The 14,482-nt window shown below is 39.2% G+C and overlaps 1 protein-coding gene across 1 annotated transcript in view; it reads left to right on the forward strand.

Moving 5' to 3' along the window:
- Col28a1 (collagen type XXVIII alpha 1 chain) overlaps window positions 1–14,482 on the forward strand; it is a 164,140-nt gene that overhangs the window by 26,302 nt on the left and 123,356 nt on the right. The window contains exon 12 of the mRNA XM_028869847.2: window positions 13,618–13,686. Within this exon, the coding sequence (XP_028725680.1) occupies window positions 13,618–13,686 (69 nt within the window). The remainder of the gene's footprint in view (window positions 1–13,617; window positions 13,687–14,482) is intronic.

The raw sequence follows: 14,482 nt of genomic DNA on the forward strand, positions 1-14,482 counted from the left end.
CATTGTTGATAGGCTTCTGTCTTACTCTCGATGTCTAGTATTTATGGTTCACTGGGAACTGAAAAGCAGTACCCTGCAATGAGACTCCAGCCATTCCCTTTTTCTCCTAGTAACCAACCCACATACAGTTTATTAGAAGACAGGATTTATGACTGGTATAAAAACAGAAACCAGCATTCTCAACCATCAGTACCATGTTTGTGACAATATCCCATAGATAATCCAGTATGACAGAGGGGAGGGGTAGAATAAGAGCCAAATAGCATCCCAAGATTCTCTAAAGGGGTGGGTGTTGAAGTACCTGGTTATAAGACTTTCTTTTCCTATGTGTCTGGCCACTTATGACCTAGAAACAATGCTCCTCTTTTTTTTCCCAGCTCTTCTCAATGACTGGTAAACTTCATAGATGTGATCAATATCCCGTAACATATCCACAGAGGTAGTGAAGGGAGGTGTGTAGAATTTTGGACAACTATTAGCTGCAGACGATGCCATCCTCCATTGACCTCCAATAAAGGTCATCTTTTGAAGATGATGTTAGCTTTAAGTTATAGGGAACAGTTGGGCTACTTGAGCGTTAATTCTCCAGAGGGTGAAAGGGAGTGACAAGTGTGTATTTTTAATGAGATAATGACAGTCTGAGATTTCCCAGGCCACTTTTAATTGGCAAATTAAAATAGAATGGGCCTCTCAGCAGGAGCAGGCTTGAGCTTCATCTAGGGAAATGTCTTTTCCAGTCCTTGCCTATGATTAATTCTCTCTGGGGGACAGAAATGGCTCTGCTGAATACTGAGTGGTTTTCATAAAATTGCTTCAGCTGTAGGTAAAATCCTGCCAAAAGAAAAACCATACACGTCTTGACAGTACATACATATTTTTAGGAATCATTGGTCAAGCAAGATGCTGATTTTTATATTTGTAAAACAGAGGCTTAAACTAGGGTATCAGGGCAGAAGATTGTAACAGTGACAGAAAAACAGATGAATTAGAGCCATAAAGGATGTGAGAGATTGTGTGTGCTGGCCTCATGTAGTCATTTTGGAAAGGAGAAATAGGGCCTAAACTGCATCTGAGGTGGAGGCGGGGTGAGGGAGAGGCAGGGGCAGAGGTGGGGCTGTCACCTTCACAAGGGACTGAGGAGGAGGAAACAGTACTGGGTGGTGGCGGTGATGGCTATGGCAGCGAGGGTGTATGGAGACAGGCCCTTAAAGGGTTGTTATTATTAAGATATGGGCCACTACTGCCTGACCCCTCACTTTTCTTTGTGCCTAATAGACTCTCTACTTAGGCTTATGTTTGTTTGTTTGTTTGTTTTTAAGAAATAAACCATTTCATCAACTTTAGATTTTAATTCTAGCAATGCACTGATTTTTAATAAATGAGACTTCTTTAAATGGAGGAATGGTTATAATAGACAGAATAGTTCTGTGCTTGATTTTCATGGCATGTTCAAGAAGGGAGTCATCTTCCCAAAAATAATGGATGATTTCATCTCAAGAATATTTCTTTAAGCATTTTTATTTCTTATTTGTTTGGATTTTTTTTATATATAGACATTGTTTTTGAGACAGGACCTTACACAACCTTGGTTGACCTGGAACTCACTGTATAGACTGCAGAGGACTTGAACTCACAGATATGCCTCTGCTTGCCAAATTCTGGAACTAGAGATGTGTACCACCATGCCCTTCATATATATATATATCAATTTAAAAAATATATCAATTTAAAAAATATATCAATTTAAAAAATATATCAATTTAAAAAATATATAAATTTAAAAAATATATAAATTTAAATATATAAATTTATATAAAATCTATAAATTTAAAAAATTCCAATTAAAATTTAGTTGTGATAAATTATACATGACAAAATTACTTAGAATTTCTTTTCTTCCATCTTCTCTCTCTCCTTTTTCTCCCTCACTGTATGTTTCTACTCTTCCGTCTTCTCCCCATTCCTTTTTCCTCTCCCTCGCTGCTATATTATTATTATTATTATTATTATTATTATTATTATTATTATTATTATTGACAGGGTCTTGCTCTGAAGCCCAGATTGCCCCTGAACTCGGATCTTTCTGCCCCTACCACAAAGTTCACAGCCAATTAAAAGATGCCAATTTCAGCCAGACTCAATTCTAGCTGCTCCAATGGATGAGACAGGAAGATCACAAGGCCAACTTGGGTGACTTAGTAAGACTTTGTCTCAAAATTGTAATAAATAAATAAAATAAAAGGAAAGTGAGAGAATTCGGCTATAGTTCTGTGGTAGAGTACTTCCTTAGTATGTAAGGCTCTGCTTTAAATCCCTAGCAGTACACACACACACACACACACACACACACACACACACACACACACACACACACACGCACACAAGCTTGGGCAATGCTAGAGAATGTGTTAGGTATTATTTGGAAGCTGTGAGGTAGAAACGAGTTTCCCTGTCTATCTTTAGTTATAGTTCTCATTTCAGGTAATAAATTTATTGGTCTCTTTGTCTTCCTCCTCCTCTTCCTTTTCTTCCTCTTCCTTGTACTTCTGATCCCTTTCTATTTATTTCATGTTTTGACTATTTGCCTCTATGTATGTATGTCCACTATGTACATGCCTTATGTCTGCAGAGGCCAGAAGAGAATATAAAATCCCTTGGAACTGCACTTAAAGGCAGTGGTGAGATACCATGTGGATGCTGGGAACTGAACTAGTATCCTCTGGTAGAGTAGTAAGTACTCTTAACTGCCTGGTCTCTTAATCTTTGTTTTGAAATTATTAATACTTTCTTGTAATTTTTAATATTTTTGGGCCTGTTAGTCAGGGTCACATTAATCATTGGCTAATGTTTTTTTTTTCATCTTATACATTTGTAAGTATATTGTCTTAAGAATAAGGTTTGGGAGAACAATCCCATCTTGCCTCTTGGGATATGCTTCTAAATTGTGAATATATAATAAACTGTTTTGTTCTTCAGTCTGAAAATCATGTTATATTGAATATTATATTGATTCTTTCTTCTCATATATTATTTTGTTAGAAAATATTTTTAAGAAGTTGCATTTGAAATTTATGCCAAAACTCTAAATTTCAAGCAGTCTGTGTTTTTTAATGGGCATGGGCAAAATTATTTATCCTCATACCTCTACAATCATTGCTAACATTTATTGTACATTTCTTATGTGACATGTACAGTTCTTAATATGCTGTTGCCAATATTGCCTCCTGAGGCATGATTTATTCTTATCACCATTAGACAAATTAAGCTTCTGAGGTTCCAAGAATGTAAGTAATGCTTTCAGGCCCTTAGAGCTGGAAAACCTCAGCACCTGAGGATAAAGTCTGTTTTTACCCATGATGTGCTATTTACCCTCCTTCAGGAAAAGAAATGCTGAATTTCTGAATATTTTACCCAAGACCAATGTGTTTCTTACATTAGACATGGAAATTATACCTATCTCATCTCACAGTTCATTCTAAGTGTGAGAAACAGTTTGTTGAAAAGGCATTTCTGCTTGTTTATAAGCTCACATGAAATTCCAGAAACAAAGGAAGGAAACTGCCTGGAGAAAAGAAACTGTTCAAGCTGAATTTTCAAGCACTGTGTCTCTAAGAGACCAAAACAGACACTGTACACTTACAACATTCACAAAGATTCCGTGAGAGTTTCTAGATGGGGCCTGCCTATGGCTTTGAATTTATGAATGGTGTCTCTCATGAACTACAATCACTGTTTGTTGTTCTGGGGTTGGATTTTCTTCATCAAAGGTCTTCTGAACCCAGAAAAGGTGGCCAAAGAACAAAAAGAAAAAAATAGCATGTGCTAAATCAGGAAAAATGTGCCTCTGGCCCAGTTTCACCCATCATTTCTGCCATTAATACTTTCCACATGGAAATTAACTCCTATTCTGCCCTGAATGCCCTTGTTGCCATAGCAACAAAATATAGATGTTTCTTAGAAATAAGCCTTGGTTCAGAGGCCCTCAGGCTCTCCCACTCACAAGGATCATGTGATAGCACTCAGAAGAGCATCCCAACAGTCTTTGAAATCATTAGAAGTATAGTTATGGAAGTATTTGATGAAAAGCCTTAGCCCTGGGACCAAGCTGAACTTGTAACTCAGGAGAGACTGGAGCCCGATGGTCAGCACTGCCAACTTTCCCAAGGCCACTGTGGTTGGCCCAGGCTGTAATCAACATGGCCCTCTGCTAGCTAGCTAGAATGGGTCAAGATGGGGAGGACTTTCAAATTTGTAAATAATTCCGAACAAACAAGCACAGTGAGGGGTTACAAGACTTCAGTTGTTCTTGCCAGATCTTGAGACCTTTCTGAGGTTCTTTTTAAGGCATATTTCTTTCTCAAATCTCATGCAAATCTGCTCTTTCTGAGGGGAAGGACTGTGTTATAGCATGTGTGAAGCTGCCTATAACATTTGAAGGTGCCCTACAGTAGAGACTGGTGATCAGGGCCCGACAAGCACAGGTGACCGACACCATATGTACCTCAAACTATTGTATTGGTGCTATTAATACTATATCACATGAACTTATCTTCAGAGGCAGCTGTCTTCCATGTTCCACCTGGCATCATTCTAGGATATCCACAATATTTCCAAAAGGATTTTCTCCTTCCTCTTTGGGTTCATGTATAAGAAACACTAAGTACTCTTATGTAGGAGACTTAGTATTTATGTTCAGTTTAGCTTCAGAGATACTGAAAAAACTCAGAGAAATCAGGCAGAGCCAGTGGGTAGTACAGGGAAATGCATGACTGTTTGGAACAGCCAATTATTCTTCTAACATTATAGATTGGGCAGAATGGTGTAGGGTTCACCCATCAATAGCTTCCTATGCACAAATTAAAACATTCTTCATGCTTTCATGTTCTCCTCAAAGTGGTAAGAGGATGTGATTCATGTATGACTTAGAGTCTCATGATTTCTATAATGTTAACATTTTACTGAGATAGAAATATCACTACTGAAGACACAGTAGTTTTAAAATACATTACTTTTGGCTAGTCTTAAAATACTTCATTTGACTCAAAGTTAACATAGTGGCTCTAGGACAGTGGTTCTCAGCCTCTGAGTTGCACCCCCCTTGGCAACCCTCTACCTCCAAAAATGTTTATAGTTAATATTCATAACAGTAGCAAAATTGCAGTTATGATGTAGCAACAAAAATAATTTAAATAATTTTATGGTTGGGGGTCACCACAACATGAGGAACTATATTAAAGGGTTGCAGCATTAGGAAGATTGAGAATCTCTGCTCTAGGAGGTTAACCTACTAAATATGACTAATATTTCCAGTTGTAGTTTGGAAATAGTTAAATGCCATAATAAGAAAAACTGAAAGAATTTTAAATATCTCCTCAAACAAGAATCATGTATACACTTATTTTAAGGTATCAAACAACTTGCTGCTTTCAACTACCTACCAACTATGGTTTGTAACATGATATGGAATCTCTTATAACTTCATGTGATGTAAGTCAGAGAAAGCTTATGAAGTGTCTGCAATTCCTAGAAAAAATAATTAATCAAGAGAGTTTTCAAACACAATTCTCTAAGCACATTGGTTGTATTTTGGGCGTGGAAAGCAGTTTCAAACAGCTTAAATATTGTGCTCCCTGGTTCTCCTAGTTGGGGCAGGCAGTTCTAAACAAGATTATGATGAATCAGTGCATAGGGAGGGGCTCTTTATAATTTTTATTATAATATTTGTCAAATGAATAATATTGGCCAGACTTTGAGACCCTTCTGCTTTCAGAGATGCTGAAGTCTAAATATTATTTTTGTTCCAAAACTAATTAAAGGGAAAGGATTGTTAGTAATTCAGCAATTCCTGATGTGGAAAGAGCTTTGACTTGCATGAACATCTGCTCACCAGGAATTTAAGCAAGCTTATTAATTCATCTGACATGAGACAACTGATAGTGACACATGAAAGAGTTCCCAGAACACGTGGGATGTCAGCCAATGACTTCAAGGCTGATGATTTTCATGCCTGAATCTCTGACCCCTATGGCTTCAGCAGCTGAGGTAGACTGTGTACATGCATGTGCATGTGTGTGTGTATGCAGTTAGAGCCTGCCAACACAGAAGCTCTCATGAGCCAAAAATACCAAAAAAGTTGCCAACATTTGCCAGGACATTTCTGTGTGTAACTCATATGTCTAGTTAGATTGGATACTAGATAGAATAGACCCAGCCATGTGCTCAGAAGAATGCCATGGTTTTTATAATTATGTCACTGTCATTAATTCAAGTACATTACAATAGCAATTTTGCAGGGGGAAGTTGTTCATTCTAATGATAAGGCATTTTATTAAAATTGTAAAGGACAATTGTATCTCAGAAATGACTCCAAGAAGTTGTCAAAACATCTTTTCAAGGGTGAAAGGGGCCCAAGGGATGATTAAACTGTTCATAATTGTGCTAGGTTTCAATGAATTGGGCAGCTCTTACATAAGTGGTTCTCGACCTTCCCAATGCTGCAACCCTTTAATACAGTTCTTCGGTTGTGGTGACCCACAACCATAAAATTATTTTCATTGCTACTTCATAACTGTAATTTTGCTATGGCTATGAATTGTAGTGTAAATATCTGTGTTTTCTGAAGGTTTTTGGTGACACCTGTGGATGGGTCATTTGACTCCAAAGGGTCCGTGGCCCACAGCTTGAGAGCCACTGACTTCCACTGTTCATTATTTTAGAGAAAGGAAGCGTTTTCTTTGGTTAGAGTCAGTAATGGGCACACAAGCCTTGGGTTTTCTTTGGCTGAACTTTCCTGAGAACGTAAGCTTTATTGTGATCTCATTATTCTTTTAGCTATAAGAACTGCTAATTGTGTCTAGGTGAGTTTGAAGGAAAAATTGTGGAATAGTCACTTGGCATCATCATGCATTAATAATTTATATACCTAAACCAGTTGCCTTTATTGAAAACTTAGGTAACTCCAAAGGAGAATTTCCAGACCTATAGTTTCTCCCAGAGCTGACCAAGTATCCATAGTTCCTGCTCTCTCGCTGATGCTCAGTAAACATCCAATGCTTAGGGGTTTGCACGGATAACTCTAATTAGCTAAGTATTGACATACCAAAGGGGAGCAAAACCCTCACTTATCATCTTCTCAGAATGGTAGTGGGGGCTTGGTACCACAAATACAGAGTTTCAGAAAAACAGTGCTCTTATTATTGCAGTGAGTTTCGTCTCATCAGAGAATTCTCCTTTAAGCACGGTGCGTAAAATATGATCTGAGGGTAGATAATAACAAAGAGGTCATAAGAACACCCAAGGTAGAGGGAGTGGCATGTTCTAAGATCTAAGATCTCAGGGCAGAAATGAACAGGTCATGCACAAGGGACTGGCCATTGCTACTAAGCAAAGAGGAAATTCTGACAGGGCTACAGAGGCTGCAGTGCCATGCTATGGAGCACCTTGCATGAGCTGTTTTCTTGTGCTAGCAAAGGGAAATGCCTCAAAGGAGTTTTTGTTTGTTTGTTTGTTTTTTCAGGTTAAAATAAAAAGGAAAGATTTCTCTGGTAGCAATGGAGGAAGCAGATTGGAGGGTGCTGGAGTTGTAGGTTGCCTATTAAGGACCCTGCTGTGGTTTGAACAAAAGTTAAACCTTGTGTATATTATAGAGATGGATGAATTCAGGAGAGATTTCAGAGGCATGCCTACAGGTGTCTATATACATTTTACGTGGATGCCTCCTGCGTTCTGGTTTGACGTAAGAGGAATGGACTGTGGAGATATCACATAGATGGAGAATACTAGACGATAACCAGGTCTAGGAGAAAAATGACTTTAGTCTGTATTTAGAAATGGCTAGTCCCTTTTGCAATTATTCATTTCCCAGACTTCCCTGAGGTGGTTTTTGTAGGTTTCTGGGACACAGTTAATTGTTGGTACTGTCCATGGTTCTGAACCAAGTCTCTGGCCTTTTAAATCTTTCCAAAACCCATAGCCATATTCTTGAGCACTTGGAATGTGTTTTATATAGTTGGAATTTCTTCAAGCCTAAGGTACATGTGAGCTTCAAAGATGGCACTTAAATAATGAAGAAAGTAATCACTAATACCTTAAAATATTGATAACATTGAAATAATATTTCAGGTAATAAGTAAACCGGTTATTAATTATAATTCATCTATTTCTATTTACCTCCTTAGTGTAGCAACTAGAAAATTTAAAATTATGTTTGGGACTTGTTGAGTAATTTCCACTGGGCACTGCTGCTCTTGACAGGGACCCTATTTGTCACCCTATTCTTAGCTCCTTGAGCCTACCAAACTTCCTGCTGTCCAAAGAACAGCTCATGTCATTCTTCCCTCTTCTTCAATTCTTGCTGTTTTTCTTTTGTAGCAGAGTAAATAAAATTCCTACCACTTTGTTTATTTCAAATATCTCCCCTATTGTAATAAATTTTCAGAACTCGTTAAGGCAGTATTAAACACTCCTTCCTAAGAGATGCACATGTTCTGTTAACATCTCTATTCTGGCTAATCCACATGCTTGTGTTTACTTTCTTATTTGTTTGTCTATCTGGGCAGACTATAAGCATCTGCATAGTATGGATGGATGAAATGTGAATCATGATTCTAATTATATCAACTGATGCTCGATTACAGACATAGGTTGCTGTTCACCAGATAGTTGTTGAGCACCAGACCTTGTAGGAGGTTGGTCAATAAAGCCCCAGTGAATAACAATTGAATGCTTACATAATAAATAGCTACAGTATATGCTTGGATATAACTTGGAAATTTTGCAGACAACATTTTAAATCTTCTTAGCATCCTTGTAAGGTACATGCAATCATCCTTGTTTTGCATTTTGGAATCTCATAAAAGATCTAATATTGCAAATGAAAGAACTAATCCATTGGACTAAATGGCTCCAAGGCCATGTTTTATTTTTCATGTGATTCTATGCATAATGAAAAGTGGACTTAAATGCCAATTATATTTCTGAAATGGGAGGAAACCCTATTTCCTAGGATTGTTTGGAGATCAAATGAAATAATGCGTGTGAAGTATCAGGGCAATGCTTATAAACAGTAGGTTTCATTTCACATTGGCTTATTCTCCTCTTGAGGCCCAGAGCAACAGAGACATTTGTAACTTCTGCGAAGGACCTAAATGGTCTCCCTGACCAACTCATGCATACACCCATTCACAAGGAGGCTATAATAAACAAACCATTACACCTCTACGGGGTGATGCATCTTAAACCAGTTCTCTTTTAATGCTTTCTTGTGGTAAGTGCTTCTGGTGGTCAAGGAAAGCGAAACAGGGAAATAGCAAGTGCAGTTAGTGTTGCAGGTACATGATCCATGCATGCATGTGCACATACATGTGTGCTGATTAGGGCTGGCAGGAATAACAAAGATAAAAGGATCAAGTCTGGACTCTTCCCTGTCTGTGCTGTCCTGCTGAATTCCCAGAGAGAATTTCTGAGTGTGGATTCCTCTGCATGCCCTGTCTTGCTGAGGCAGCGTGTCTCACAATGAGTATCACTTTCTTTGCCACCATGGGCATGGTAGGGAAAATGCAAAGGGAATTAACATTAACCCTATGTTAGTGCTCATTTATGGGTCCTATGTTGTGACACCAATCTCCTGGAAATAAAGTTTAAGTTAGTAGCATGTGAAGATGTGTTACTCGTGGGCCGTGTTCCAGGAAGGGAAAGCAATCCTCCCACGGTCTTCATACTCCTATAGTTCTCTTGAAAAAGCAGCATGAAGAAATCTCCGTGGTACCAACTAGGCTAAGGGACGCCTTGGGCTTAGAGATAGGATTGTAGTTGGAAGTTTTCCTGTGTTTCGCCTGGTCCCGCAGCTGGTGGGACCCAAAGTAAACACACAGAGGCTTACATTACTTACAAAGTGTATGGCCTAATGGCTCAGGCTTCTTGATAGCTAGTTCTTACAACTTAACTCTGCCCATTTCTATTAGTCCATGCATTGTCATGTGACCTATGACTTACAGTATTTTCACATCTTGCTTCTTCTGACAGCAGCTTGTAGCCATAGCATCTCCCCACTCTCCTTTCTTCTCCTTTCTCTCCAGTTGAAATGTACGGCCTAACCTTATCCTGCCCTGCCATAGGCCAATGCAGCTCTATTTATCAACCAATCAGAGCAATCACATATTCACAGCATACAGAAAGACATCCCACAGCAGGAATGGCTTCTTCTCTTCTTGATGTTCTTGGGTCATGCTTTTCATGGTAACCACCAAACCAGTTGTCGGTAGTTAGAAGAAACTTTCTTGAAAACCTGGGCAGTGGTTTGTTTCCAATATCAAACTTATAGATAAACACTGAGTAGGGCAAAGCTTCCACACTAACGGCAACTCAAATTTCTCCCAAATGGTTAGTGCAAGTGGCTTCTGACCTGTTATGAAACAAAGCTGTATTTAAAAGGAACAAGATAGAGCAAGTGAGCTTAAGGTTTCATGTTATTATTGCATTTTAATATTTTCCTAAAATTGGTATTTTAAATTTAAAGAAGCAAAACTTAAAGGAAAACATGTTTTTAAAAAAGATTAGCTAAATAACACCTTAATTTCTAAAAAATTATAAAAATTAGCCGGGCGGTGGTAGCGTACGCCTTTAATCCCAGCATTTGGGAGGCAGAGGCAGGTGGATCTTTGTAAGTTCGAGGCCAGCCTGGTCTACAGAGTGAGCTCCAGGGAAGGCGCAAAGCTACACAGAGAAACCCTGTCTTGATAAATCAAAAAAAAAAAATTGACTTGAGAGCCAGTGGTGGCACACTCCTTTAATCCTAGCACTTAGGAGGCAGAGGCAGGTGGATCTCTGTAAGTTTGAGGCCAGCCTGGTCAACAAAACAAGTTCCAGGACAGCCAGAGCTGTTACAGAGAGAAGCCCTGTCTCCCAAAACAAAACAAAACAAAACAAAACAAAACAAAACAAAACGGTAACCTGAGGACACCATTAACACATTAGCTTCTTAAATTATCTTCCAAAATAAGGCATTTAGCTTAAAAAAAAAATCCCAATAAATAATACGTTTAAAATATTAAGGCTGCTTTAAAATTTTTAACATGTTTTCTCATGGAGTGATTAACCTTTTTCTTGATAGCTGGTATTTTTTAATAGAGTAGGTTACCTTACACCAATATTAATAGAAAGACTTTATCTTGGAAAAACTAGCTATGTGCATTTTAAGTGAATATCTTTGCTATTTGGTAGGACTTGTTAATTATTGAAATGTAGCAGAAAATAAAAAGTGGTCAATATTCTACTATTGTTATGATTTTAAAATAGCTTCATTCCAGATATCTCCGTGCATCTTTTTTTTAACCTTCTCAAAATAAGTAATAAATAAAATAAAGTAAAACAGAAGAGCAAGAGGGCTGAGTGGTCGAGGTGCTGGCTGTTAATACTTGTAATCTAAGTTCAACCCCAGGGACTCACATGGTGGAAGGTAAGAACCAACTCTTGAATGTTGTCTTCTGACCTCCATCTGTGTACCATGGCATGGGAACCCACATATACACTCCCAGTAAAATAAATAAGTAAACAAATAATAAACAAATGTAATAAAACATTCAACAAAACCAAAACAACCAAGTACACACCCAGCCTTGTGTTTAGTATTTTTCCTAGGTGCTGACTTGGGGTGGGGGTGGGAGGGAGTCAAACGTTTGCCTTCTTCAGAGAAAATGCCCCTGTTAGATTTAAAAAATAAACAAGAACTGTGTCTTAAACTTCTCTGTGTTTACTTCATGGTCCTCCACAAGGCAAGTATATGGTGTCCCTTTATGGACTGATGGGACCAGCTACCCATATGGGGCTCGTATAACACACATGGGCATTCCGACCTGGGTGGAAAGTGAAAGAAACTGCAAGAGAATGCTCTTCAGAGAGAGGAGATTTGCATCTCCAAGAGGCTGAGTCTTTTCTAGCCACGGCTTATATTTTGAGGTTAAGAAAACAGATTCAAATTTGGTATGAACTTCTATGTCTGATATGAAGAGAAAGAGAGAGAAATTGCATGGACAAGAATGTGTAAAATAAGAATGGCCTTTAGCTGCCTGTTGCAGAACATTTGGAGAATGCGGGAGTAACTGTAAAACTTTAAAATGAAGAAATTCACTTGATTGACCTGCCAGACTGGGTTTTCTCCACAGCACGCACAGCAGCCAGCTGCGAATGCCATCACCCAAATGCCAAAGTGTCATGAACTCTGACCCTGATATTTATACAGATTTCCTGTGTTTTAATTAATTTTGCATCTGGGCATATGTTTTGGGAAGTTGACTTTTCTTGTTCTTTTTCTTTTTCCAGTTGGTCAAAGTCAACAGACTTCTCTAAAGCCATGTTCTTCCACACCAGCATAACATTCCTTTGGTTTCTGTCTGTCCCCTCCAAAGTCATAGGTCTCTGGGGGGAAAATCAAAACTAGTAAAATTTTCCTTAACTTGAGTAAAGTCTGGTCTCAGTGTATGTCTAACTTTACCTCTTGCAAACAAGAAGAGAAATCTTTAATATGGCTAAAGCCTGACCTTAAACATGAGAGTGGGTAGAAATATTCCTTAGCATAAATTAAAGGGTCATGTGTGTGTATAAAAACTTGAAAACATACCAATATTAATCAAAGTAATAGGTAATTAATTTAAAAATTTTATATGTGCCGGGCGGTGGTGGTGCACGCCTTTAATCCCAGCATTCGGGAGGCAGAGCCAGGTGGACCTCTGTGAGTTCGAGGCCAGCCTGGACTACCAAGTGAGTCCCAGGAAAGGCACAAAGCTACACAGAGAAACCCTGTCTCGAAACCCCCCCCCCAAAAAAAAATTTATATGTATGTTTTAAGATACAAGTTTCAGTAGGATTAAGCACCTCCCCATATATTTAGGCAGGGCAAAGCAATCTAGTATAAGGAATAGATTTCCAAGAGCCAGACAAAGCATTAAGGACAGCTCCTACTCCCATTGTTAGGAGTCTCTCAGAGAGACCAAGGTACACAACTGTCATATGTATGTAGAAGGCTTAGGTCAGTCCCATGCAGGCTCCCTGGTTGTTGGTTCAGACTCTGTGAGTTCTTATGAGCTAGGTTAGTTGTTTCTGTGAGTTTTCTTGATCTTTGACCTCTCTGGCTCCTACAGTCCTTAGATGACTGGAGGCATGGGTGGTGGTGGGGAGGGCACTTTTCAGGATCAGGTAGAAGGGGAGGGAAGGCAAGGGGAACTCCCACAAATCTACAAGGATGACCCTAGCTAAGATTCCTAGCAATAGTGGATATGTAACCCGAACTGGCCATCTCAGTTGTCCTCAGAGAGCCTTCATCCAGTGACTGATGGACACAGATACAGAGATCCTCAGTCAAACATTAGGCTGAGCTCAGGGAACCCTGCTGAAGAGAGGGAGGAAGGATTGTAGGAGCCAGAGGGGTCAGGGAATATAATGTTTATTTTTATTATGATTTGCAATATTTTTAAATGTTATTTAAAAACTATAGGTAACTGAGGACAGGGTCCATGTTGTAGGCTCTGCTGTTGTTCACAAAGCTGCCATTGCAACCTTGTACACCAAAGAGCTGCTCAACAAATACCACTGAGCTGAACATTCCTCTCTGCTTCACTTTAGGGTGAACCAGGTCCTCCTGGTCCTTATGGTCCCCCAGGAGTCCCCGGCATTGGACAGCAAGGTGCGAAGGTAATGATACTTGCTTCATTGTCTATAGATGACTATTGAACTTATTACTGGGCCGGGAAAGTGAAGTGTAAACCCTGTTCAGTCATTTTCTGCAGCAGTGATGTACATTTTGGGCCTTTGGACACTGCAGCATCATGGTCTCGGACAGTTACCATAAGAATAACCAAGACACATTTCGCTTTGGTTGGAATGAAAACTTTGCTTGTCCAAACACTCAGCTCTCATAATGCACACATGGTTTCTTGGGCTTTAAACACTAATATGCAAATATACTATTGGGAAGTGTAGCATCTGAATATGTAAACTACCACCTGCTCACGTTACTTGAGCAGAGCCTAGAGGCCCAACACACTGAGTAAATAAATGCTGGCAGGGAAATTCGTAAGGAACTGCGAAGGTAGGGAGCATCCTGGGGTGCTCTGTGTCACACAGAACATATGAGAGAGCAGAGGGACATACTGATTTTACATGGACTTTATGGTCTAGACAATAAGGCTTTAAATCAGAACCAAAAGGGTGCAGTTCTATTCAGTATGCTTAGAAGGTAGTCAAGTGCTGCCGTACACAGCATTTCAGCAGTAACAACATAAAGACTCCAGGGTAGGTGGAGCTTATATGGCAAATTCCTGGAGGAAGATTCTTCCAAAGGAGACCAAGTCTGAAACAGAGCTTAAGGAGAGGGAAATGGGTAGTGGGTGTGGGAACAAGGAAGGAGCGGCATTTTAGGAGAGTGGCAGGGAATAGCTCACATCTTACCTTGACCATCTCAGAAACAACTGCAGTTCCTCTCCCCCGT

The sequence above is a fragment of the Peromyscus leucopus genome, chromosome 3 (genome assembly GCF_004664715.2).
Source record: "Peromyscus leucopus breed LL Stock chromosome 3, UCI_PerLeu_2.1, whole genome shotgun sequence".
NCBI lineage: Eukaryota > Metazoa > Chordata > Mammalia > Rodentia > Cricetidae > Peromyscus > Peromyscus leucopus.